At 43.7% G+C, this 26,783-nt stretch overlaps 1 protein-coding gene across 1 annotated transcript; it reads left to right on the top strand.

The window, feature by feature from the left end:
- The first annotated feature begins 536 nt into the window (after positions 1–536).
- On the top strand, positions 537–26,442 carry arrb1 (arrestin, beta 1). Its single transcript, XM_033630901.2, has 16 exons — positions 537–682; positions 13,111–13,141; positions 13,404–13,464; positions 13,643–13,687; positions 16,046–16,242; positions 16,645–16,704; positions 16,827–16,894; positions 17,119–17,254; positions 18,655–18,739; positions 18,828–18,900; positions 20,348–20,485; positions 21,424–21,507; positions 22,301–22,324; positions 22,500–22,570; positions 23,947–23,995; positions 24,694–26,442. Exons 1-16 carry the CDS (start codon positions 663–665, stop codon positions 24,803–24,805), a joined length of 1,254 nt encoding a protein of 417 aa, XP_033486792.1. The 5' UTR covers positions 537–662; the 3' UTR covers positions 24,806–26,442.
- Positions 26,443–26,783: the final 341 nt, after the last annotated feature.

The raw sequence follows: 26,783 nt of genomic DNA, 5'->3' as shown, positions 1-26,783 counted from the left end.
CTCAGTCGGGGGTGCTAATGTAAACGGCTCCTTATTTTCAGCTTGTTAAAGGAAACAATGATTATATTCATGTTAAATGCGACACACTGGAGCTTTAACATCTCCTCTCTTGGACAGATGCCTTGTTGTTGTGATGCCTGAATAAATAAAGTTTTAATTAAAGACTGAAACTTTGGCACAGTTGAGCCTCCGTACAGACGCTGTGTTTGTCTCTGTGACGCAGTTTGACTCTGTGAAGTTCACAGCTGTGATGTGACTGAATGTTTCTGTGTGACTGAAGAATGGAGGAGGTCACAGTCCGGCTGGTGTTAATGTCACCGACAGAAATAAAATCTGTCCTCCAGCTGTTTTTATGTTTTAACACATTTCACTGTCCATGAGTCTGACAGAGAGGGAGGAGCAGGAGGAGGAGGAGCAGGAGCAGAGTAGTGAATTCAGTCAGAGCTCAGATGGTGTTTTTTCCTCCCGCTGAGGAGAATCTGACGGCATGACGGCGACTTCCTGAGAGACATAGAGAGAGAGAGAGAGAGAGACATCCTACCCTCAGTTTCCACGGTGACGGCATCCTTCTACCCTCCTCGTCCTCCTCCTCCTCCTCCTCCTCCTGCTCCTCCATCATCATCTCTCCGTCCGGCTGCTGTCGGCTCGTCGGCGTCGTCAGGATGGGAGATAAAGGAACCAGGTAAGATTTAATGTTTGTGGCTCCTTCACATCCTCACAGAATCCTTGTGTGTGTGTGTGTGTGTGTGTGTGTGTGTGTGTGTCCTGGCAGGAGAACCACACACTGTGTTGTTGTAACATTACATAACGTTCTGTCAGAACCTCCAGCGCTGTGACGTCTGTGTGAGCCGAGGCTCTTCTCTTTCTAAAGGTTATTCCTTTTTTTCTGGGCCTTTATTTTGACAGGACAGACGGACAGGAAATACAGAGACACAGAAGTGTAATCAGTTACTCTTTAGGGAAAGTAGATTAGTCCTGGTCCTGGTCTCCACGGAGACCCTGCAGAGTTCAGAGTCAGTAAAGCGTCTCTGAGTTTACGGAAACACAAAGGGGACAAAACTGTCTTTATTTTGATATCTAATTTTATATTTACCCTGTGTAATGGACCTACAGCAGATGGCAGTGGGAGATCGGTGTTTTCGTGATCTTGTTTTTATCGATCTAAAATAAAAACCATAAGAGCTCCAGCGTTCGTTCTTCTTTCAGCAGAAAGTTAAAGCTTCTGTCTTCACTGTCATCACATCATGACCTCACGTTACCTCACCATACACGTGGTGCAAATGTGGTATTTCCCCCGTAACTGCCTCAAGAGATTGTTTGCAAAATCCTATGCATGTTGAGTTAATATAAAACCATAATAAATAGAGTTCAGTTCAGTTTATTTGCAAATGCGTGTGCAGAAAATACAGGAAAAAGAAATTAAAAGTTAAAATATGTCTCATGAAGATTCCTCCTCTGTTAAATAATTACAATCATTGATAAAGAGAAGAAAATAAAAATGTAGATTTCAGAATTGAAATAAAGTTCCAGACTAAGATTTGACACAAAATTATTAGAGATGTACAATTTACAACAATGACGTGTTAAGAGTCTTAATAATGTTGATGATGATTGTAGAGATGGAAGCAGGTTGTTCCACAGAGATGCTCCGCTGTATGTCAGTGAATATTGATTAATGCTGAAGATAAAAGCCCTCAGAGCGTCTTGTGGAAGATGAGTGAATTTCTGAGGAAGACTTTAGTTCTGGAAAACTGAGATGAACATAGTTACGCATGAACAGATCCTTCTAGGGCCGACGCCACCGTGATGTCACGATGACATCATATTATCAGCTGGAGGAGCAGCTGCCTCTCCCCCACAGGACTGTAGGCTACATAGGAGTGTTAAAATGTGTTTGTCTTGTTGTGTTATTGGGAGCCAGAATAGAAGGAGTCATGGCTCAAAACCAGCCGCCACTGCCCGTCAACAAAAACAAAGATGGTTAAATGTGATAAGACCAAAGGACTGGACGGAGGCCATCATCAAAAATGCTCACATGTGCAGCGCACACTTCATATCAGGTTAGGGAAAAAGTATTTCCTGTTGTAGGGATGAATAAGGTTATGTGTATTAAGGGTTATCATGTCCACCTCATCAGAAACTGGGGAGGGATTAAGAGGAAGATTGGATTTCTCTGCAACGCTAACTTTTTAGCACATTAGCTAACGTTAGCTTCCATAGCAAAACAAACAAGTGTGGTCCTCCTTTGTAAGATTGGCTTCCTGTGACATCATCCATCCACTGAGTGAGAGCATACGGGTCGGCCAGTCTGGTCCCGTTGGTCAGTGTTTACTTCTTCAAGTAACACTGGCGGTCCCGGAGAGTGAGTGACCTGACATGGTGCGTTGGTAAATTCAGTCTGACGCTCTACACTAAAATGAGAGCCCTGTTGGTGGAAGAAACGCAGCGTTATATTTCTACATGAATGAACCAACGGTTAAGTTAATCACACGTTCACTCCGCTCGGCGCTCTGCTGCTCCGTCTCCACAGACAGAGTGTCCAGAGTGCGCTCTGCCACTCTGAGAGTGCGCTGCTCTGGATAACCCAACGCTACATTCAGACAGCGCTCCCAATTTATCAACGCTCCAGTTTGTGTCAGAGTGCGCTCCCACACTCACAATGAGTGTTTCTGAACGCACCACTCACATCATCTTCCTCCATCGTCTAAAACAAGACAACACAACTTGTTAGCTAGCGCTAGCTAATGTCTGTGGAGAACTGTTTGGCCTCCAGCTAAGCCCCGCCCACCAACAAACATCACACTGTTTACTAACAGTTAAAGGGTGTATACAGTCTGGTTTGTCTTCACATCAAACATTTAAAAAAGTTGATATTCTCTAAAGACAGAAGTAGATGATGCTTCTTTTTTTTTTGCAAAGCTAAACGTTACACTGTAGTGATGCACAGTGTAGTGTACATTATTGTGTAGCAGCAGTAACACCAGCTGTATGTAACCAGCATCAGTGTGATGATGATGATGATGATGATGATGATGATGATGATGATGATGACTCTGTGTAGTTGTAGTTCCCTGTCTGACCTGATGAAACTGAGGACGGAGCTGCAGTGTGTCTTTAAGAGAAGTGTGAATGTTGTGAGGTTGTTGTGCTCTGCTCTGTGTGTATGTGTGTGTTTGCAGGCTGAATGATCCCAGTGTGTGTCGTCAGGAGAATATTAATGAGCTGAGTGCGATCTGTCAGACATACAGAGCAGCTCCTGACAGTCTGATGTCCTCACAACACACACCGTCCAACAACTTCACTCACAGTGACAACACATCACTGCAGCTCATTTATACAAACCTCAGTTTGTTCCTTTCTACTGTGAAGAGCCTCCGTCTTCAGATGATCTCAAATATTCCCTCGAACAGAAAAATAGACTTTTAAAATGCAGCTGGAAAAACAAACAGTGATGTCACATCAACGACCCTCAGGTTTCATTTCTGTGTTTGTGCTCAGAAACGTCACTTCCTCTTTGGTTTGAATGACATTTAACAAAAGTTCAGTCAACACTTTCAGGTGTGACGTGATGATGTCATGGTGTTCAGGTGTGACGTGATGATGTCATGGTGTTCAGGTGTGACGTGATGATGTCATGGTGTTCAGGTGTGACGTGATGATGTCATGGTGTTCAGGTGTGACGTGATGATGTCGTGGTGTTCAAGTGTGACGTGATGATGTCATGGTGTTCAAGTGTGACGTGATGATGTCGTGGTGTTCAGGTGTGACGTGATGATGTCGTGGTGTTCAGGTGTGACGTGATGATGTCATGGTGTTCAAGTGTGACGTGATGATGTCGTGGTGTTCAGGTGTGACGTGATGATGTCATGGTGTTCAGGTGTGACGTGATGATGTCATGGTGTTCAGGTGTGACGTGATGATGTCATGGTGTTCAAGTGTGACGTGATGATGTCGTGGTGTTCAGGTGTGACGTGATGATGTCGTGGTGTTCAGGTGTGACGTGATGATGTCATGGTGTTCAGGTGTGACGTGATGATGTCGTGGTGTTCAAGTGTGACGTGATGATGTCGTGGTGTTCAGGTGTGACGTGATGATGTCGTGGTGTTCAAGTGTGACGTGATGATGTCGTGGTGTTCAGGTGTGACGTGATGATGTCGTGGTGTTCAGGTGTGACGTGATGATGTCGTGGTGTTCAGGTGTGACGTGATGATGTCGTGGTGTTCAGGTGTGACGTGATGATGTCGTGGTGTTCAGGTGTGACGTGATGATGTCGTGGTGTTCAGGTGTGACGTGATGATGTCGTGGTGTTCAGGTGTGACGTGATGATGTCGTGGTGTTCAAGTGTGACGTGATGATGTCGTGGTGTTCAGGTGTGACGTGATGATGTCATGGTGTTCAGGTGTGACGTGATGATGTCGTGGTGTTCAAGTGTGACGTGATGATGTCGTGGTGTTCAGGTGTGACGTGATGATGTCATGGTGTTCAAGTGTGACGTGATGATGTCGTGGTGTTCAAGTGTGACGTGATGATGTCGTGGTGTTCAGGTGTGACGTGATGATGTCGTGGTGTTCAAGTGTGACGTGATGATGTCGTGGTGTTCAGGTGTGACGTGATGATGTCATGGTGTTCAGGTGTGACGTGATGATGTCATGGTGTTCAGGTGTGACGTGATGATGTCGTGGTGTTCAAGTGTGACGTGATGATGTCGTGGTGTTCAGGTGTGACGTGATGATGTCGTGGTGTTCAAGTGTGACGTGATGATGTCGTGGTGTTCAGGTGTGACGTGATGATGTCATGGTGTTCAAGTGTGACGTGATGATGTCGTGGTGTTCAGGTGTGACGTGATGATGTCGTGGTGTTCAAGTGTGACGTGATGATGTCGTGGTGTTCAGGTGTGACGTGATGATGTCGTGGTGTTCAAGTGTGACGTGATGATGTCGTGGTGTTCAGGTGTGACGTGATGATGTCGTGGTGTTCAGGTGTGACGTGATGATGTCGTGGTGTTCAGGTGTGACGTGATGATGTCGTGGTGTTCAAGTGTGACGTGATGATGTCGTGGTGTTCAGGTGTGACGTGATGATGTCGTGGTGTTCAGGTGTGACGTGATGATGTCATGGTGTTCAAGTGTGACGTGATGATGTCGTGGTGTTCAGGTGTGACGTGATGATGTCGTGGTGTTCAAGTGTGACGTGATGATGTCGTGGTGTTCAGGTGTGACGTGATGATGTCGTGGTGTTCAGGTGTGACGTGATGATGTCGTGGTGTTCAAGTGTGACGTGATGATGTCGTGGTGTTCAGGTGTGACGTGATGATGTCGTGGTGTTCAGGTGTGACGTGATGATGTTGTGGTGTTCAGGTGTGACGTGATGATGTCGTGGTGTTCAGGTGTGACGTGATGATGTCGTGGTGTTCAAGTGTGACGTGATGATGTCGTGGTGTTCAGGTGTGACGTGATGATGTCGTGGTGTTCAGGTGTGACGTGATGATGTCATGGTGTTCAGGTGTGACGTGATGATGTCAATCAATCAATCAATTTTATTTATAAAGCCCAATATCACAAATCACAATTTGCCTCACAGGGCTTTACAGCATACGACTTCCCTCTGTCCTTATGACCCTCACAGCTGATCAGGAAAAACTCCCCAAAAAACCCTTTATGGTGTTCAGGTGTGACGTGATGATGTCATGGTGTTCAGGTGTGATGTAATAACTCAGGTGTGAGCTCTTGGTGTCGGGGGAGTCTTCAGGCGGCGCTGACACAATCGTCAGGTATTGATCAGTCAGTTAGTGTTTCCTGTCTGTGAGCGTCCTGATCGATCAGACACTTCATTCAGTGAGAGCAGAAGAAGAGGTCGAGGAGCTGCAGTCTGTTTGTGTCATTAAAGAGCTCGTCAGTGATCAGAGAGGAAACCTCGTTAATCCTCATGTTTGACATGCTGATACATGGAGTGACAGGAAGTCGTCACGTTTCAACACTGAACCTCATCAGTCATGACTTTTCTTTGAGTTTTCCGTCTCTCATCCTCCTGTCATTTCTCTACACACTTTTGTCCTCTGAACCTTCAGCTGACATTTTTATTGGTGTCCATCTCTAATCGTGTCGTTTTCTTCTTCTCTTCCTCTGTGTGTTGTTGGCGTCGGGCTGATCGCACTAAGTGCCAGACGGAGAAGCTTTCAGAAACTTTACTATCATTTCTGACTGAATGCTTTCAGGGCGGAGCTTCTCAAAGACGTTTCAACACTAAACAACAACAGGTTTGTAATGTAGGGGACGGCAGAGGAAGACGCCCGTTTGAACGACGTTACTTTACTTTAAAACTACAAAGTATGTGGACATGACTTCAGGAGGTGCAGGACGATGATGATTCATGAACCAACACACGGGTGGGAGAGAGAAGTTGGCAGAGAAGCCAAATTTGTTGTTACAAAAAATAAAATCTTTTAAGAGACAAGAAGCTTTTAAAGCTCCAGATGAGCTCACTGATTAAATAACACTACAATCCAAACTTGAACCCATTCATGGCTTCCAACCACTCAAACCACTACGAGTCACATTCACCCGTTCACACACCGGTGGTCGAGGCTGCCATACTTGGAGCCACCTGCTCCTCAGTTTAACACACACTGATGGGCAGCTGTCAGGAGCACTTTGGGGTTCAGGATCTTGCTCATTATTAATGTAATGAAGTGTTTATCAAAGCTAAAAGAATTCATTCAACTCCTGTCAGTGACTTCACCACGAATCTTTACTTTTGTATTTATTTAAACATCACCAGTAGATCTGCTTTTTTAAATATGGCTTCATCACACCGTGACCTCCAGCATGACCTGGGGCGTGTGCAGAGTCAGCTCCTCCCAGTCTGAGGTCATGGTTCTCTGCTGGAGAACGATGGATTGATCCCTCTGGGTTGGGAGAGAGTTACTGCCCCAAGAGAGGGAGTTCAAGTACCTCAGGGTCTTGTTCACAGTGAGGGTAGAATGAAGCGTGGGATGAATCGGTGGTTTGTCGGTCCGTTGTAGTCAAGAAGGAGCTGAGCCAGAAGGCAAAGCTTTCCATTTCCTGGTCCATCTGCGTCCCAACCCTCACCTATGGTCATGAGCTCTGGGTAGTGACTGAAAGAATGAGGTCACAGATACAAGCGTCTGAAATGAGTTTCCTCTGTAGGGTGTCTGGGCTCAGCCTTAGAGATAGGGGGAGGAGTCAGACATCTGGAGGGAGCTCGGAGTAGAGCCGCTGCTCCTTCATGTTGAGGTGGTTCAACATCTGATCAGGATCCTCCTGGTCCAGCTGGTAGGAGGCCCCGGGGCAGACCCAGAACACACTGGAGGAATTATAGATCTCATCTGGTCTGGGAACACCTCGGGGTCCTCCAGGAGGAGCTGGAGGAAGGAGCTGAGGAGAGGGACGTCTGGGGTGTTTTGCTCAGTCTGCTGCTCCCGAGACCAGACCCTGGATAACAGGATGAAAATGGATGGAAGGATTTCTAAATACTTTAATCGTCTTTCAATTTCACTGATACAATAATAAAATCTTTATCTGCTTAATATTTTAAATATTTAAAATAAATTGTTGTTTCTAAAAGATGTCATTCAATTTATTGTTATTGTTTGTGATGCAGAGCTCCAACTTTTAAAGGATCAATAAATGTAGTGATTATTGTTTCTGTTAATAATTGATCAATTGTTTTTGTCATGACGTCTCAGACGTCCACAGAGATTTGGTTCGTTGTGACATCTGCTGGAGGTTCTGATCTATAAACGTATTGATTGAGTGATAAATGTCTTAAAGTGATGGAATAACTCTGCAGTGCTCACACTGAAGTTGAAGTTAGATCTGGGACACGAGACTCTAAAGCCCCCCCTCCGGTAAAGTTTGAGAGGAGGTTGCAGAGACGATGGCGAGCAGGTAATCGCATGCTGAGCGAGCTCCCAGGAGTCCTGGCGGTTTCCGGTAAAGCGGCATTGTGATGCTGCTGATTGAAGAAGGTCCACTCAGGAGGGAGGAAGCTGATAGCTAATGGAGCCACAGCAGCTAATTTATGACAACATTTACACGGGGGGGGGGCATTGCGTCTTACAGCATTAGAGACAGGAAGCTGGTGATGAGGGTGATGAGGATGTTTGACAGCAGCACTCCCAGCAGAGAACAAACTGATCTGAGAGTGGCTGCTCTTTGTTTCTCTGTATTTGGGAGAAAAATGAGGACATTTCTTAAAAGCTTGGACATTCTTAGAAAGACGAGTGGGGACATTTTCAAAAGTGGAGACACTTACTGTGAAAACTGAGGACATTTTTTTTTAAGTCAGGACATTTATCAGATGATAAATTGTGGACCTTTATTGGTGAAGACATTTTCGAATTTGAGGAGATTTTTGACAATAATATTATTTAAAGGGCCAGTGTGTAAAATGGGTTGAAAACAGTGACATCAGTGGTCAAATTCTAGATTGCAGGGCTCACTCGCTCACCCCTCCCGTCCGGTAAATGACGGTGGCCTTGTAGGGACAAAAAGCCTTGCGCACAAGTTTTTCAGGAGTAGGTCTATCTAGCGACGAGGTGAATGTTTATTTAGAAATCTAAACCATGTTACGATATTGTAATGAATCCCTCACGAGCAGGAGACCAGAGGAGCGTTCGGGAAAAAGGCCAGTTTATTTGAGCACTCCAGAAACTCCAGTAACACTCCAGGGGGTAAAAGACTCCGTCCCAAACTCTGACTCTTCCAGCGTAACACACACACTTCATACACACATACTCGTTTACAATACCTAGTGGGGACCCCCCTCCCCTCTCTGCGCCACCAATCTCCAGCCCGCACACTGACTGACAGCGTAGCCGGTAAACAGAGCTCAGCTGTTTATTTAGCCTAGCAATATTTCCGGACTATAGTAGCTGCAATGGACGACTTTGAACGCGATTTTGAAGAGTTTCTTGTAGCGGACACAGACCCAGAGCCATACCTGTTTGAGCCGGAGCACACAGATGAGGAACTCCATGTGTTTGATGCTGAGCGGGCGAGAAGAGAGGCTGAATGCACAGAATGGGATTCGGTGCTACTGCTGCCATTGTTGGGGAGATATATCACCAGGAGGAAAAGCGCCGCAGAGAGTGCATCACAAGGAGTGAAGTTGCGTCTTCTTTTCCTCGCAGATGACGGTTCGGGTTCATTCTCTCCTGTTGCGTGGTAAGTGTGGTCCATTCGCAAACTTTCTATCAACTCTCTATCAACGAACTACTAACACTCTGCTGTTTCCTCCTCCTTCTTCCTTCCTTCCGCTGTCTTCGTTGGTTCATTTATACACATGAAACGCGTTCTCTGGCTGGCTGGATTGTCCGCTCGGGCTGCCGTACATAGATGGCGGCGCAAGATGGCGACCTCTCTAAAGCAAGGCCCTTGCTACATATATATATATATATATATATGTATATATATAAAAGCATAATTATAAGGCTACGAAAACCAAACAAATTTTATTTTATAGCGATTATACACTTGTATAAACATATTAATGGGTAGAATATTCAGATTCAGATTCAGATTGACAATAAACCATGCCAAATATTACACACTGGCCCTTTAAAAAAATGTTGACATTTGGGAAAAGTGAGGACAGTGAGAAAGTGAGACAAAATGAGGGCCTTTATTGGTTCATTGGTACATTTTGGAACTTGAGGACAATAACAATTTTTTATCAAAAATTATGAACAATTTTTCCAGATATGAGGACATGGGACATTTTTGGGAATTCTCAGTGTTTTGTGGAAAATGAGGCCTTTTTAAAGTTCTGTCTTTTTTTTTCTTTGAAAAGTGGAGACATACGGTCATTTCTGTAAAATGATATTTTTGGAAAGTTAGAGGACATTTGTCAAATAAGAGGACATTTCTAAAAATTTTGGACATTTAGGAAAAGTGAGGACTTTTTAGGTGGACACATTTTAGGAACAACTACACTCTTGAGAAAATGTGGACATTTGTTGCTTCAGACTTTCTGTAATTTGGGGACATTTGCAAAATGTCTTTTAAATTACAAACGTTTACGTAAAATTAAAATGTTACTCTAAAGTGAGGACATTTTGAATGTTGTGGACTTTTTTGAAAAGAGAAGAAACTTAAAGTGAAAATTGTGGACATTTGTTGGTAAAACATTTTGGAATTTGAGGACATTTTTGACAATTATATAAAAAGTATGAACATTTTTGGAAAATTGAAACTTATTTTTTCAAAGTAAAGACATTTTTCTGAACATGGGGTTTTTATTTCTTTAAACATAACATATATAAACAGACAGTATTACTTGTAGTTACATGACATCCAAAGGCCCGTGATAAATACTTCAGCCAAAATAGACAGTCAACCATTATAGTGATATCAGTGCAGCCAGTTAGATCATCACAGTGTCACAGCAGTGTTACAAGCAAGAAAGCGGTCCCATGACCTCTTAAAGTTCTCAGTATCATCATTGATCTTAGCCAACATGTGTTCATATGACACAACCTCTAGCATTGATTCCATCCATTTTTAATATCTGGAGAGGATGTACTTTTCCACAATCTGAGGATCATTCGGTCAGCTGTGACCACCCCTACCTTTATCACTGCAAGGTCGTATTTTGGTATATTGGGTAGCTCTGTTTGGTCCTCCAGTAGGCATAATCTTGGCGATATGGGTATCGTTGAACCCACCCACTCCCCTATGTATTTTAGTATCTTTCCCCAGAATGGGTTAACAAGTTTACATTCCCACATTGCATGTAAAAATGTCCCTGTTTGTGTCTGCCATTTCCAACATAGGTTATTAACCATTAAACCCATTCTGTGGAGCTTAGAAGGGGTAAAATAAAACCTATGTATTATCCTATACTGAGTAAATTTCCCCCTAGCCTCCTTTATGTATTTCCCAGTATTTGATAATATTTTTAGCCAGACCTCTTCACTCAGGTCACACCCAAGGTCCTTCTGCCAGATGGTCCTAAGATTTTTACAAATATCTTTTTGTAATCCACTAAAGATTTTGTAAAACACAGCTGCCCTGTGTGCTATACAAGGCAGTTCCAGAAATTCCATCACTGGACTCTTGTCCTGAATAAACTGGCCCTTAGTTATACAGTCTCTAATCTGTAAGTACTTCCAAAAATTATCTGTACTTTCTAAATTATATTTTTGCTTAAGTTCAGAAAAAGAAATAAACACTCCGTCCAAATTTAGGTCACCTATCTTGTGTATCCCTTTTATAAGCCATTCATTCCAACAGACAGTCCTTTTCCCGATCCGTATGGCAGGGTTGTGTCATATAGAGGCATATGATTGTCTTAAGTGCGACACACCACACATCCTGTGTACTTTTCTCCAGACTGTCTTAGAATGAGCCAGTACTGGGTTTGAAAAGCAATCCTGTCCATTAGTAGTTGAACCATGTGAAAGAATTTCACTGCTTCCTCATCCCCTATTACATGCGTCTCCTGAATAAATGCTATATCTGTATTTTTGGCTTTCAAATATGCCAAAACCTTCCTCCTTTTAATTTGGTTTCCACATCCATTTATATTCCATATTATATTAATGTACCTGTTAGCCATACTTTTCAAGCTTGTAAGAGTACTGTGGTTGTGACTGCCATTTACTCATCATAGCGTTATTTTATTAACAAAACAAATATTCTTCAAGTTATCCAAAACATTATCAGGCCTACTCAGATATACTGTCTTAGTGTAAAAATCAAACATAAACAAAAAACACAAAACACAAAAACCCTCAAGCAAAGCAACACACAACATGCTGCTGCTAAGCCATCACCTCCCGTCCTGACTGAACATGGACTAAACAAACTTTACTGGGTCCATTAGGTGCATTGGCGGTTACCTAGGCAACACAACCCTCTCGGCCCCCAACAAACCCATCAAAAAAGTTACCTTACTTCCAAAGATTCACATACACCTCGCCATTTTTCAGTATCGAGTCCCATGGTCCTCTATTTAGCATCCTGCATGAACCTCTCCACCTCCTTGCTATCTCGGAATGTTTTCTTTTGTCCTTTCCATGTAAAGATAAGTGTTGCAGGGTACACCAGCCAGTGCCTCACGTTAAGCTCGTGCAAACATCTCTTCATGGGAATAAAGGCCTTTCTGTTCTCCGCCAGCTCTCTCATCAGATCCTCAAAGAAAGACAGCTTACAGCCCTCCCACTCGATTCTGCGTTTCTCCTTAGCCACCTGTAGCACCTTGTCTCAGGCTGATGAACGTATGAAGCGCATCATTATGGTCCTCAGCAGTTGATCTGGGTTTGGCATGGGGGCGAGAGAGCGATGGGCACGTTCAATCTCGAATTTGTTACCGGTGAGACGGAGCACCTCAGAAATAATCCTCTCCACATACTGTATCACTTTGCCCGTCTCCTCTTTGCCTTCTTTCAGTCCCACCATCCTGACATTATTCCTCCTGCTCCGGTTTTCGAGGTCCTCCACCTGTGCCCACAGCGTTTCCAGTCTCTTGCCACATTTATCCACATTTTTCTCCATCTCTGCATTTGTGTCCTCTATGTCCGATATCCGTTGTTCTACCTCTACAGGTCTTATCTGGATGTTCTGCACCGAGTCTTTGAGCTCCTTCGTTGTCTCCTTAATTGAGACTACATCCACTGCCACCACCTGTAGAGTGGCGTTCATCTTTCGTATTTCCTCAAACATGTTTCCATCGTCATTCTTCCTTCCAGCGGTAGTATTGTCGGTTTTGGGTTTACTTGGTGGAGGGCTTCTTTCTGACGTCTTTTGAAAAAGTTTGCTCCGCTATTGTTTGCCATTTTTCCGTGAGGCTTCAAGTTGTCGGTGGGATACTGATACTAGCACCACTTTAGTAGAGGACACTGATATTCTGCCAAAAAGCGAAGTGTATGTTTCCAAATTTATGTAATTAACTGATGGTTGTCAGAAGCTCTCCTAGTGTGCTGCCATCTTTCTCGGCGGTCCCACGTGACTCCGAAAATATGACATTTTTGAAAATGATGACGCCTCTGTTGAAAAGCAAAAGATAAAACAAATATCAGCAACATGTGACGAAGACCAAACCCAGAAACAGTTTCATTGACCTGCTTTTTTCTGTCTGTTTTTATCTGCAGAGTTTTTAAGAAAGCCAGTCCCAATGGAAAGGTGAGTTCTCTTCTTGTGTGTGTTCCACCTCTTCAAAAATCTGAAGGGAAACCATTGAATTTAAATTCTTATAAAAGTATCTGAACACCCAAAAAAGATTAACAGACACCCCAAAAATATATGTGAACATATGTGAATATGTGTGAAAGAGTCTGGACCTTAAAGTTGCTTTGAGGAGATTGACTGTTGTTTCTGATTGGCTGTTGGATATACTGATAGTTGATTCTGATTGGCTGATCTGACCGCTGCGGTCCTCCCTCAGCTCACCGTCTATCTGGGAAAGAGAGACTTTGTGGACCACGTGGACCTGGTGGAGCCTGTCGGTGAGATCAGTTCTTTACTCAGATTTATTTTTTTTGTTTGTTTTTATCAAACTGTCAGAATAAATTCCCTGAGCTGAGGTGTCCCTCTGCTGTTGGCTACTCTTTCATATCAGCTGATCTGAGTTTATGGTTACGTCGCCCGTCCTCTTGCTGCTTGTTGACTGTTTTTTTCCTGCAGACGGTGTTGTCCTGATCGACCCGGAGTACCTGAAGGAGAGGAAAGGTGAGACAACCTCCAGGAGGTTAAATATTCTCAGTTGATGCACTTTAAAACATGTCATGGGCAGTGACTTGTGGCGTCAGACAACAAACACACTGTCACCGTGGAGGCCGATGTTCACTTCCTGTAAGATTGTAAAGCCAAACCCTGTTCTTTTTCCCTAAACCCAACCACGTGTGTGAGTTGGCTAAATGTAACCATGTGTGTGTGTTGTTGAAGGAAAACATGTAACACATGACGTAGTGCTTTTATTTTGAAAGAGACTGTATGCAAACTGTACATTTCCTGTGAAAACAGAAGTGTATTTTGAAAACAGACAATGCATGTAACAGGCTGAAGTTGACACGGCGTCCCAGAACGTCAACAACCAACACACCCAGGGTACCTTGGACGTCATATGTGGAGGTGGAAAGTCCATGACCAAACGTGGACATGTGACGAGGTCACAGTGAGGATGAGTTGTAATATTTTACCAACAGATGCTTCAGCTGGGGAATATATGTCACTTTTTGTTTGCCTAAAAGTTGCCAGATTTAAGTATGGAGTCTGTAAATACTCTCCAAGTTTTTAATCCTAGAGAATGACTCCTATGCAGTTTCGCTAAAACAGATAAATTCCTGGCAAAAACACAGAGGACATGACCTCTGTGTTTTTGTTTCCTCAGTGGTAGCTGGAGCCAAGACTCCTCTACGTCCTCCATCCCCTGTGGCGTCCCTCAGGGCTCTTTACTCAGTCCAATCATTTTCTCCATTTATATGCTCCATAAGGTCATATTATCCAAACACATAATTTCTCTTTTCACCGTTATGCTGATGACACCCCGATCTATCTATAATTACCCTTACAGCATCATAGTTACAACAAATTTACTATAACTGCAAATTAACAAGGAGAGCTGCAGGTGGAAGGTATTTGAGATCGCACTGGGTTGATTCAAAGCAATGAAAAAACCTTTGTCACTGGTTGCATATGTCTACAGAGCCACTTCTCCCAAGCAGTAATTTCTCCACCTCAGACTGTTTAATTTAAATACTTTTTAAAGTCTGAAGATGTAAAATTATCTATTAACCCTATGGGCCCGAACGACGCATCTATCCACATTTGTAGTCCGGCTTTCAAGATGCAAATATCTCCATATTGTCCAGTTGACACTCCATCAAACTTTGTATGACAAGACCAGCCACTTCACCTTTGCGCACCCAGACAACTGTAGCCTAATTATGCATGCATGACAGGGCCGTAGTCACCATATACACTGGGTGGGGACATGTGTCCCCCCAATGCCCAAAATGTCCCCCCAATATATAACTGAAACTGAAAAACAACAACAAACTTTGTTTACTGCAAACAAAGTGGCAAATATTATCTTGGAGGACGTCATTGCACTTGGTTGACTATTTTTCTATGATCTTAGATGTAAATATTGCATGTTTCTTTCAGATAAAACACATTTTTGACTTGTGAATGAGTCAATGGAATTTCTTGCAATAATGAAAAAATACTGGCAATCATGTCCGCCTGGCACAAACCACATGTTTTAGACAGCTGTGCAGTGACAGAATGTCCCACCATCATGGTTCTTATATTGCCAGATTCCAGAGAGTCTCCCCTCTTCATATATGGCAGAATATGTCAACTTCCAACTTGCTATGGTGAGATACATGTAAAAATGTAAGAATTTAGTCACACGGATTTGTTTTTTTCATTGATATAGAAATTAATATAAAATACAGGCACATAGAAGGACATGAAATGATGGCAAATCTGGTTAGTCCACATTGTCCTGAAAAAAACAAGATATAGCATGTGTATGTAGCCTTTATAATGACTGTGATATGAGCTTAAAAGTAAAGGCAGTAAAAATACCCCAAAAACGCCTAGGGCCCATAGGGTTAATTCACAACCAAAAGCAAACATTACACAGTTAAATGTTTTGAAGCACAAACATGTGTTTATCTTTTTCCTCATCCAGTTAAACGCCTCAAATTTATCTTCTGACAGTTCAGAGGATCCAAAACCCCTGCTCAGAGAATTATTTGGTTAAAGGAACGGTCCACCATTTAATCCTCTTTAAAAATTCTTGTCTTCTCCGTCTTTAATGAGTCATGGAGTTCCTCAGGGAACCGTCCTGGAGCCTCTGTTCTTTCCGTTAAAACATAGATTTAATGGAACATTTTAACATTAATAAATCTTGTTTTCTGTTACATTCCTGTGTGTCCACTACAGAGAAAGATCCAGAATGTGTTAGCCTAGCTTAGCACAAAATAAACTCTCAGCCTAGCCCATTTATTTTTTAATTTAAATAATATTTGGTATTGTTTGTAAATCTGGATGTGATTTCGTGTTTCTTGTTCCCATCAGTGTTCGTGACTCTGACCTGTGCGTTCCGTTATGGTCGTGAGGACCTGGATGTCCTTGGGTTGACATTTCGGAAAGACTTGTTTGTGGCGAACGTCCAGGCGTTTCCTCCACTGCCCGAAGAGAAGAAGAGCCTGACTCGTCTTCAGGAGCGCCTGATTAAAAAACTGGGAGAACACGCCCACCCGTTCACCTTTGAGGTACCGAGACATGTTGACCTGCTGAGCTGTGTGTTTTTTCATGAGTCATCTTCTTCATTAAGCTTCATGAGAGACATGTTGCCCTGAATTTATCCTGTCAGGCAGCGGTTGTCTCAGTGACCAGGTCAGTTTCAGGTCGGTAAAAATAGTTTCTGAGATTTCTTATTTTTTATAATTCAAGTTTTTATTGGTTTGGCATACATATAGAAACAGCAAGAAGCTCTCAGACTTTTCATGCCTGTGCACTGGCCACAGGCACAGGCCACAGGGTGGACTGGTGGGAGGAGTCATACAACCACAGGGTGGACTGGTGGGAGGAGTCATACAACCACAGGGTGGACTGGTGGGTGGAGTCATACAACCACAGGGTGGTGTTTCAAGTTTTCCTTCCTGTGTTTTCAGATTCCTCTGAACCTGCCATGCTCTGTCACCCTGCAGCCGGGCCCCGAGGACACTGGGAAGGTAAAGACGTGTTTGTTCATACAGTCTGCAGCTCCTGGCAAACACCTCATCCAACCTTCATGTCTGAAAATCAAATGAAAGAAATCAACTTCATTATTCCTCCTGCCATTCTGTGTCTTCAGGCCTGTGGAGTCGACTTCGAGGTGAAAGCTTTTTGCGCAGAAAATGTTGAAGAAAAGATCCACAAAAGGTAAAAGTGAGTGCTGACAGAAGAAAGAAATGAATTATGAATGAAAGTGAAATCGGTGCATCAGCAGCTTCCTGCAGAGAGAGAAGCGCTGCTCACAGGGGATAAAACCACAACCATCCAGAGTCACATCCACACTGAGTCCACATACCTTTCACTGAGTCAGTAAACACCCACAGTCACTATGAATTCATAGGTGTAGCATCAGTGTTGTGTTGCTGTTGCAGGAACTCGGTGCGTCTGGTGATCCGTAAGGTTCAGTACGCTCCAGAGAAACCTGGTCCTCAGCCGACTGCAGAGACCACCAGACAGTTCCTGATGTCAGACAAACCTCTGCACCTGGAGGCCTCTCTGGACAAAGAGGTAACACACACACACACACACACATACACACACACAGTGCAGAAGTGGAAAACAGAAGCTACAAAGGTTTTTTTTTTTTTTTTACAGAAAAGATAAAACATCCAATCTGTTTCCCCGAAACTGTGGGCCAGTGGCATAATGTCACCAAGTAATGATACTATGTTACAGTACTTAAGTATTTTGGGGGTATCTCTGCTTTATTCAGATGAATGAAAGAATGGGAGGGAAGAAAAAATTGGATTTTGTTCTTTAAATCCTTTAAATAAATATAAATAAAGGGTCACACAGACCTCCATGTCATAGCCAACGGTATCCTGACTGCTGTCAGGTACTGGGCTGGGATGAAATCCTCAGAGCGACTGTCAGACCTTATGCTGGTGCAGAGGGCCCTGAGTTCCTCCTGGTGCAGTGGGCCCTGGGCTCCTCCTGGTGCAGAGGGCCCTGGGTTCCTCCTGGTGCAGAGGGCCCTGGGTTCCTCCTGGTGCAGAGGGCCCTGGGTTCCTCCTGGTGCAGCGGGCCCTGGGTTCCTCCTGGTGCAGTGGGCCCTGGGCTCCTCCTGGTGCAGAGGGCCCTGGGTTCCTCCTGGTGCAGCGGGCCCTGGGTTCCTCCTGGTGCAGAGGGCCCTGGGTTCCTCCTGGTGCAGAGGGCCCTGGGTTCCTCCTGGTGCAGAGGGCTCTGGGTTCCTCCTGGTGCAGAGGGCCCTGGGTTCCTCCTGGTGCAGAGGGCCCTGGGTTCCTCCTGGTGCAGAGGGCCCTGGGTTCCTCCTGGTGCAGAGGGCCCTGGGTTCCTCCTGGTGCAGTGGGCCCTGGGTTCCTCCTGGTGCAGAGGGCCCTGTTCACTTCATTGTTTGAGCAGTGTACGTCACCTCTCATTCATATTCGTTACCATTAAGCTGTTACACTTTGATACTGTGTGCATTTGTTGTTTTGCACCTCACTTACTGATATTCTGTTTTCATTTTCACTGTTTCCCACTTTGCTCGTCATCTTATCTGAGCTGAGACGGTGCAGAGGGAGATCAGTGTGGAATGCACTTGAAAACACAATTAGTGACGATATCAAATGTCTCATATTGATTCTTGTATTTAATTGAATTTCGCAGCACTCAGCGGGCGCACACTTTACATCCACTATTGTCCCTCTGTGGTACTAAGGCACTAATGAGCTGTCGAGATAAATGCCAGAACTTGATTTTTACAGCGCCACCATGAGGTCAGTGACAGTAAATAATGTGCCTGTGTCGTGAGGGGATTTTGAAACACCTGCTGGTTTTGGTGCCTTCTGGTCTGACAAGTTTAACAAAGAAAAACCAAGAAAATGAAAAAGAACGAGAACATTTAGTTTTCAGATCTGCTGCTTAGTGATGATTATGATAATTCTAATAATATGTTTCTCTTTCAGATTTATTACCACGGCGAACCGATCAGCGTCAACGTCCACGTCACCAACAACACCAACAAGACTGTGAAGAAGATGAAGATCTCAGGTACCCAAATGCACCTGTACTCTCTGTCTCTGTTGATCTGGGTATCAGTTTGTGTTATTGATCGATCGATTGGTTTGTGTTTCCACAGTGCGACAGTATGCTGACATCTGCCTGTTCAACACGGCTCAGTACAAATGTCCGGTGGCCACCGAGGAGTCAGAGTCAGTTTCATTTCTCTCTGCTGTGATTTAAAGTTCAGTCAGAAACCTCCCCTCAGGTCCAATCAGCAGCTGCTCTGGAGCTTTCTGCTGGTTTTCTTCAGTGGATTCAGTTTACCCAGCTGTCATGATAGATCTTTAAACCTTTAAAAACAGACGTCCCACAGATGGCCAAAGGATGTCATTGTTTTTATGATTCTGTTTAAATCGATTTAAAAGTAAGAACCAGAACATCAACAGGGTTCATTATTTTAGCAGCAGGAAGCTAAAGTCGTGTTCACACCAAACACGTTGCCAATTTTCACATTGCCCTTATTGTGAACACGTGATAGTTCTTGCAACCACCAATTTTCCAAAATAAAACTTTTAATACATTTCCATGAGTTATCTGAACAGTATACATAATTCAGTTTTTGAGATCTGGTTATATTTATGAGCAGAGAGTTAAAAAGAGACAATGTGTAAGGCAAGGCAAGGCAATGACTTGTAAGGTAAGGTAAGTTGAGGTATGATAATGTTAGGTAATGTAAGGTCATGTGATGTAAGGTAATGTATGGTAAAGTAAGATAAGGAAAGGTAAGGTATGGTAAGGTAAGGTAATGAATGGTAAGGTAAGGAAAGGTAAGAAAAAGTAAGGTAAGGAAAGGAAAGGTAGGAAAAGGTAAGGTAAGGTAAGGTCATGATAATGATGACTGGGACCACCAACCTGCACCAAAAGTTTGGTGGTTGCTGGAACGCCAGTTTGAACGCCAGAATATTTTGTATAGACTCTCTTTATATGAACGAATAAGTCGCATCATAGGCGCATGTAACCGCTGAATTGATTAATGAACTTCCGCTAGTATATCCTCTGTGTCATATGTCCCCGGAGGATCTCAATGCTGATTGGCTTTCGTGGCGCAAATTAGTCGCTTAAGTTCAGATTTTTAACTCTCTCAAACAAGAGTATGATGCAAAATTGCGCTGCTTGCTTCATTCACAGTGCTTAATTTGAATATTTCGAATTCATCTGACCTTACCTTACCTTACTTTACCGTACCTTACCTTACCTGCCGTGCTAATGTGATAATTCACTGTCATTATGCCAGTATTTCCCGGTAATGGTGCGAGAGTGTTGTTTGCATAATCAGATCTGAAATAAACAGAACATCACAGGAACATTCGTTCTTCTTGCGGCAGGAAGTTCAGGCTTCTGTCATCCATGTTGTACTCATGTAATGACAGTTTTGTATTTTCTATGACATAATTTCAAAACAATTATTCTGGTTTATTAACTCACATAATCTTTTAGTTCGTGCTGTACAACTTTTAGGGGGCTGAAGCATTTGAAGATAGTCCAGGATGTGACATCACCATAACCAAACATATGACTGTAGTCTCTGTTGGAGTACTCTGTGAGTCAGTGAATCAAGTCAGAAGGTGATATCTGGGTTCATATTTCTGTCTTCAGTGACGTCGTTGCTCCCAGTTCGACTTTCTGCAAAGTTTTCACTCTCACGCCGTTTCTAGCCAACAACCGCGAGAAACGAGGCCTCGCTCTGGACGGGAAACTGAAGCACGAGGACACGAACCTGGCCTCCAGCACACTGTGAGTCCAACAGCACTCGTGATGCCTCCCAGGCCTGTAGGACAGAGGAAAATTGTCATCTGATGTTTTTAACCTTCGTTCTGACGGCTCGTTATTTTGAAACACCAACAGTCTGGAAAATGTCAGTTTGACAGCTCGGCTCGTACTCTCTGCCTTCATTGGTTGTGTTTAATCATGAAGAGAGACTGGTTAGGGTAAGAATATTAGGATAAGCCAATCAGAGTCAGAGTTAGGCGGGTCACGCCACCCTAAGACATCATAGAATCAGATATTTAATCGAACAAAACGTCCCCCCTGGTTGGGGTTAGGTAGTTTTTCATGCAGCAGTGATTTTACAGTGGCAGTGAAGACGTTATAAAGCTACCCATGTTTTCTCCACGGACACACGGCTGTTAGTCAGGTCGGAGTTCTGATGTTTGGAGCAGCAGGGTGGTGTCGCTGGGAGGTTATCGGACGTCAGTAATGAGGTATATACAGAGATGCTCCCAGTCAGTCCGGAAAAAGGGTGTGAAACATTTGGCAGTGCCTGTCGGTCATGAATCTTTCTATCTGCAGGGAGAGTCTGAGTTTTGTGCCTTTTTCCAGACTGTTGGGGTTTCGGAATGATCGACAACATCACAGCATTGACAGAGCTGAATGTCTGAGGAGAGTTCAGGGGACTGACTGGTTTATTGCAGATCTTTGGTAAAACTTTGGAAATGAAGAACTCAGGCTGGTTGATAACGTCATCTTCGCCTTCAATCATAAACAAAAAGTTTTACTCAGTTTCCTCCTCACCTCTTTCCTAACGACTACTCTCCTGGTTTTATGCATCCATATAATTAATCCCAGACTCCAGTTCTCCCTGTGAAAACTCGCAGTAAGGTGCCGTGTGCCGTCACCACACGAGGAAGACGAGTGAATCAACCTGAGTCCTGTATGTTTCCTGTGTCTATCAGGTTAAGAGAAGGAGCCAATAAGGAGATCCTCGGCATCATCGTGTCGTACAAAGTCAAAGTGAAGCTGGTGGTGTCTCGAGGCGGGTCAGTGCACTTTTTCTTTAGCTTATTGCCACATATAATCAGCTGAGAGGAGCTTTAAGGTCAAACTGAAATCTATAATTAGCCGAAAATTATTATGAGTATATCTGCTGGTTTTATATTAAAGTGGAACTGAGGGTCTCTTTGTCTTTGTATCGATGCACTGAGTCATTATAACAACAACAAAAAAATACTTTGTACGTTATTCTGTCGCCACACGTTACTCTCTGACTTTATCATTCTGACTTGATGTTTATACGTCATACTTTGTTTATCTCTAACTCTGTACGTTTTTCCATGACGTCAGACGTTACTCTGTGAGAAACAATACAGTAATGTGATCACAGTTTATATTTTCTTACACAAAAGGACAAGAAGTTGAATTTCGTTTTGAAGCTCAGTTTCAGTGTGAATCCGTAGTTCTGTTCCATCCTTCCCGTCGTCCGTCATAGTCCGCAGAGTTTCTGTTTTTACTTCTGTTTCTGGAGATAAAGTTCAGGAACAAAACCACATCTCAATACGATGATTTCCTTCCTGTCCTAATGAAGTCTACAGAAAAGTAATGTAGCATATTTCTTGCTGTAGTTTTTTTTTTTATTGTTTCAAAATGAAGTGGTGAAATTCACCCAGAGACGTGGATTCACTGATGATAATGTCAGTAAGAGCAGATGGTGTTCAGAGGGTGAACAGAAGGACGCTCAGATCACACAGCTGGTCTTTAACAGCTCCGTGACACAGAATGAAACACTGTGCTGCTGCTTTGAAGCTGACGGTGTTAAATGTTTATCGATTTCAGGCTCCTGGGAGATCTGGCGGCGAGGTAACCTTTCATGTTTTGTCACGTCACTGAGATCATGGATGAACACACTGATACAAACCACACTGAGATTCACAAAGGTCACCTGAACGTCTCACTGATGATGCTCACATAGATAAATGTCTTTAATAAAACTGCTGTGTGTTTTCTGTTTTACATCTGATGATTTGTTTTTCAGCGACGTCTCTGTCGAGCTGCCTTTCACATTAATGCACCCGAAGCCGCTGGAAGAATCCATCTACAGAGACGGTGAGCCATTTTTACAACCCACTCGTTTCTCTGTAGCTTCTGATTTTCTGTCTCTGAATGATAAAGTTCATAGAATTATTTTCATTTTTTAAATTTAAGATCTTTTTCACAGTTAATGATGTTATCAGCCCAGTCACAGGGACAAATGTTGGCATCGTACGGTTTTACAAACCAGCAGCACCCATACATTTGCACATCATGTAGCGGATATGTTGAAGCTTAACTTTTCAACAATGCTGTGATTAACGTCTGGTGAGGTTTAGGTACAAACCACTTGGTTATGGTCAGAAAAGATCATGTTTTGGCTTTAGATACCACTTTGGGTGGCACTGCCAGGACAGTGCCACCCAAAGTGGTGGTACAGCGTGGTGTTAAACAGTGTCTGCAGCTCGGCAGGCGTCTCTCCGAGGTGTCACACCATCCACCTTCCCTCCACCTGCTGATGACACAGTCAGCTCTGATACTACGTCACTTTAGAAATGTTGATATGATGCGTATGTAACATACAAATCTAAGGTATGTGTGCTTTGCAGAAACCTACCAACATTTTTACCATGACTGGGCGGAGCTTTTGTTTCAGTGAACCCTGATATGTGACAAGGGAAACATGTTTTAGATCCATCAGTCTCCTCTCAGATATAAAAGCATCCTTTGCACTTGGGAAGATCCGATATGTTTGATGCTGTACGTTCAGCTTTGATGCAACATATCTCATAACAGTGTTCCAGATATTTTGGCCTTTGGATGGTGCCGGCGCTGCGTGCACACATGTTGTAGAAAGCATGACTTTTAAAACGGTTAATTGGTTTTGCAGGATTGATCAATATCAACTTCCTGTCTGGTGATAGGATCAGATGATGAGATGGATTGTGTGTCTGCCCGTTTGTTTCCACAGAAATGAAGTGAAAGTGGTCGCTGCTGCAGGAAAATAAAAACAGTTTGGGAAATAATCAGCAGTTTGTAGAGGATGTAACACACATTCATTAGAGGTGAAACGACTTATTTATTTCTCTTGTTTTGGTGCAAGAACAATTCCTGTGAGAGGAAAAGTCAAAATAAAAGCAAATATGACAAAAGTCAAGAAACATAAATGACTTAAAGGGAAAGTGAGAAGAAGATAACAAGAACAAATATCATTCATAAGTACTTCATGTCTGAAAGGGAGTCGGAAGAAGTGAGTAGCCTTTATTAATATTTGATCAATAAACTCAACACTAGACGTGAATATTCCAACTTTATGTCCAACCAAACGATAATATGAAAACATGTATGTGGGCTGAGATGACAGAGCCGTACAGATCGGTATAAAGAATATTTGTTATGATAATCTGAAACCTGAGCAGTAATGTAATGTGTCTGTTTCTCCATCTCTGCAGCTCCTGATGAAGCTCCGATCGACACAAACCTGATTGAGTTTGACACAAAGTAAGCAGCTGTCTCTGTCCGTCTGTCCGTCCGTCTCTCCCTCCTCCTCAGCCCTGTGATGTGATTGGCTCTGCTCTGGTTTACGGCCCGGTCGATAACCCTGACAGCAGAGAGGGTTTTCCTCTCGGCCTGCTGAAGCATTAACTGTGATGGACTCGTCTCCGGAGTCTCAGCCTTAATGCGTCTTAATGTGAGCTGCTGCAGGAAATGGGCTGTAAACTGGAAACTCATCCTGCCGTCAGCAGAGCCTCCGAAAAACGACAGACAGTAACTCTGCGTTTACAGCTCATTATTTCACACTCACACAACCACAGGGAAACAACAGAGAGGAGTTTATTATTACTGCACAGATCATCTCCCCGTTGGCTCATTATCTGTTTCATATGAAAAAGATTGTACAGCTCAAATAAAGACTGAAGGAGTCCTGTTTGTCCCATTCAACACAACTTTATTTATTTCAGTGCATCATGTGAACACAGTATCAGGACAGGATGATACCCGACAGGCTGCACGTTATGGAAGGCAATATTAAAAAAGATAATTACACGAATAGATAAATAAATATGTGGCGATATAAATGTAGAATTATAAAAGGCTTTTTTTTATGTTTCTTTGTATTGTTATAAATGAACTTCCACCTCTCCTCTCCTCCCCTCCTTCCCTTCCTCCTTCATTCCCTCCTCCCTTCTTTTCCTCAGCGACGACGACATCATTTTCGAAGACTTTGCCCGCCAGCGGCTGATTGGGGCGAAGGATGACAAAGAGGAAGAGGAGGAGCCGGTGGACTCACCCAAACTGGATGACAGATAAAGGCTCGGAGTGCCGCCGCCACCACCGCTGCTGTTGTTGTCTCGCTGCTGTTCGTAGTGTGGAGCTGACAGAGGTCACCTTTAGGTCAAACCACAGTCTGGACACCTTCAAACACTCGGTGGTGCCGTGTTTGTGTTCTCGTTCATGTTCGTCCTCTCTGCGTCCTGCTGGGGTGTAAAAAGCTAGAATACCACAGCTTAGACGTCGGTCGTGTTTTCAGACGGAGCAGCTCTCCACTCCTTCGCCAGCTGGCCGGAGACCTGGACGGCAGCGTTGTATCGACGGCTGGTAGCATGCCTCTAATGTCACTTAGTTGTACGTGTTTCCATTAGGAACGAACAGGAATACCGTTGTGTTGAGATTAGTTTCGATGTGTCGTATCAGAGGGTCTTCATAAACAACAACAACACTGCCAACTCGGGTCGATCCGGACACTTCACCGCTCGGCGTGGACATCAGCTGACGGAGGTCTTTGTTCACAGGCGGTCTGCACGCAGACAAAGCTGCAGGACGTCCTGACAGAGAGCGCCACCAATCAGCTGAGAGGAACCGGTGGCCTCGTTTGCATGAAATACATCAGTACTTTATATGATTTATTAATATCATGAATAATCAACCTTTGTAGAGGACGGCCCGGATTTTAACCTGTTTGTTTACATGTTGATGTTTTTTTTAAAATCTTCATCAGTGTTTATCGTTCTTCCTTCACCTGCTGGTTCCACCTCATCTCACATAAAATCAACTTTCAGAGACGACAGACTTTTCTAACAGTCACCAGATAAATCATCTGACCCGTTCTCATCCCAACTCTTCAAATATGGCCGCTTTGTCAGTGGAGCTAAATGTCAATATACAACACTCTGGGTCCCTCCTGCGTCGTATTCACATGTTCATATACAGTCAGGTTCAGAAAAAAACATCATGGTTTGGCTTCAAATACATCAATCAATCAATTTTATTTATAAAGCCCAATATCACAAATCACAATTTGCCTCACAGGGCTTTACAGCATACGACATCCCTCTGTCCTTATGACCCTCACAGCTGATCAGGAAAAACTCCCCAAAAAAAACCCTTTAACGGGGGAAAAAACGGTAGAAACCTCAGGAAGAGCAACTGAGGAGGGATCCCTCTTCCAGGACGGACAGACGTGCAATAGATGTCGTACAGAACAGATCAACATGATAAATTAACAGTAATCCGTATGACACAATGACACAGAGAGAGAGAGAGAGAGAGAGAGAGATGCAGGTAATAACAGTAGCTTACAACAACATTATTGAAAGTAATAATATTATAGTTATAGTTCTGGCTACTGTGGTACAATATGTTGAAAGTATGTATTAATATCTGGCAGTATACATGTGTGACAATAGTCATATGTGTATAATAACAGTAGAAGTATGACTAATGACTAATGATGGCAGCAGCAGCAGGAGGCATCTGGCAGGACCACGGCAGCAGCACAACCACACACGTCACGCTGTCCAGGCACCGCTGTGATATGAGTTAATCTGAGAGACAGTGGAGCACAAAGGCTCCGGAGAAGAAGCCGAGTTAGTGACATCCAGAATGGCCGAGTTAGCAAGATGCAGTAATAGGATACGAGAGAGAGAGAGAGAGAGAGAAGGAGAGAGAAGGTGCCCGGTGTATTATAGGGGGTCCTCCGGCAGACTAGGCCTAAGTCAGCCTAACTAGGGGCTGGTACAGGGCAAGCCTGAGCCAGCCCTAACTATAAGCTTTATCAAAGAGGAAAGTCTTAAGTCTAGTCTTAAATGTGGAGACGGTGTCTGCCTCCCGGACCGTAACAGGAAGATGATTCCACAGGAGAGGAGCCTGATAGCTGAAGGCTCTGGCTCCTGATCTACTTTTGGAGACTTTAGGGACCACGAGTAACCCTGCGTTCTCAGAGCGCAGTGTTCTGGTGGGATAATATGGCACTATGAGCTCTCTAAGATATGACGGAGCTTGACCATTT

Source organism: Epinephelus lanceolatus, chromosome 4, assembly GCF_041903045.1.
Source record: "Epinephelus lanceolatus isolate andai-2023 chromosome 4, ASM4190304v1, whole genome shotgun sequence".
Lineage (NCBI taxonomy): Eukaryota > Metazoa > Chordata > Actinopteri > Perciformes > Serranidae > Epinephelus > Epinephelus lanceolatus.
Note: the sequence above shows the minus strand (reverse complement) of the source record. Positions and strands in the feature narration are given on the sequence as shown.

What these genes read in the sequence shown, in the direction of transcription:
- arrb1 (XM_033630901.2), top strand. Translation starts at nt 663, where the DNA reads ATGGGAGATAAAGGAACCAG. An exon ending in GGACCTGGTGGAGCCTGTCG is followed by an intron (nt 13,465 to 13,642) that starts GTGAGATCAGTT and finishes TTTTTCCTGCAG; the next exon opens with ACGGTGTTGTCCTGATCGAC. An exon ending in CTGATTGAGTTTGACACAAA is followed by an intron (nt 23,996 to 24,693) that starts GTAAGCAGCTGT and finishes TCTTTTCCTCAG; the next exon opens with CGACGACGACATCATTTTCG.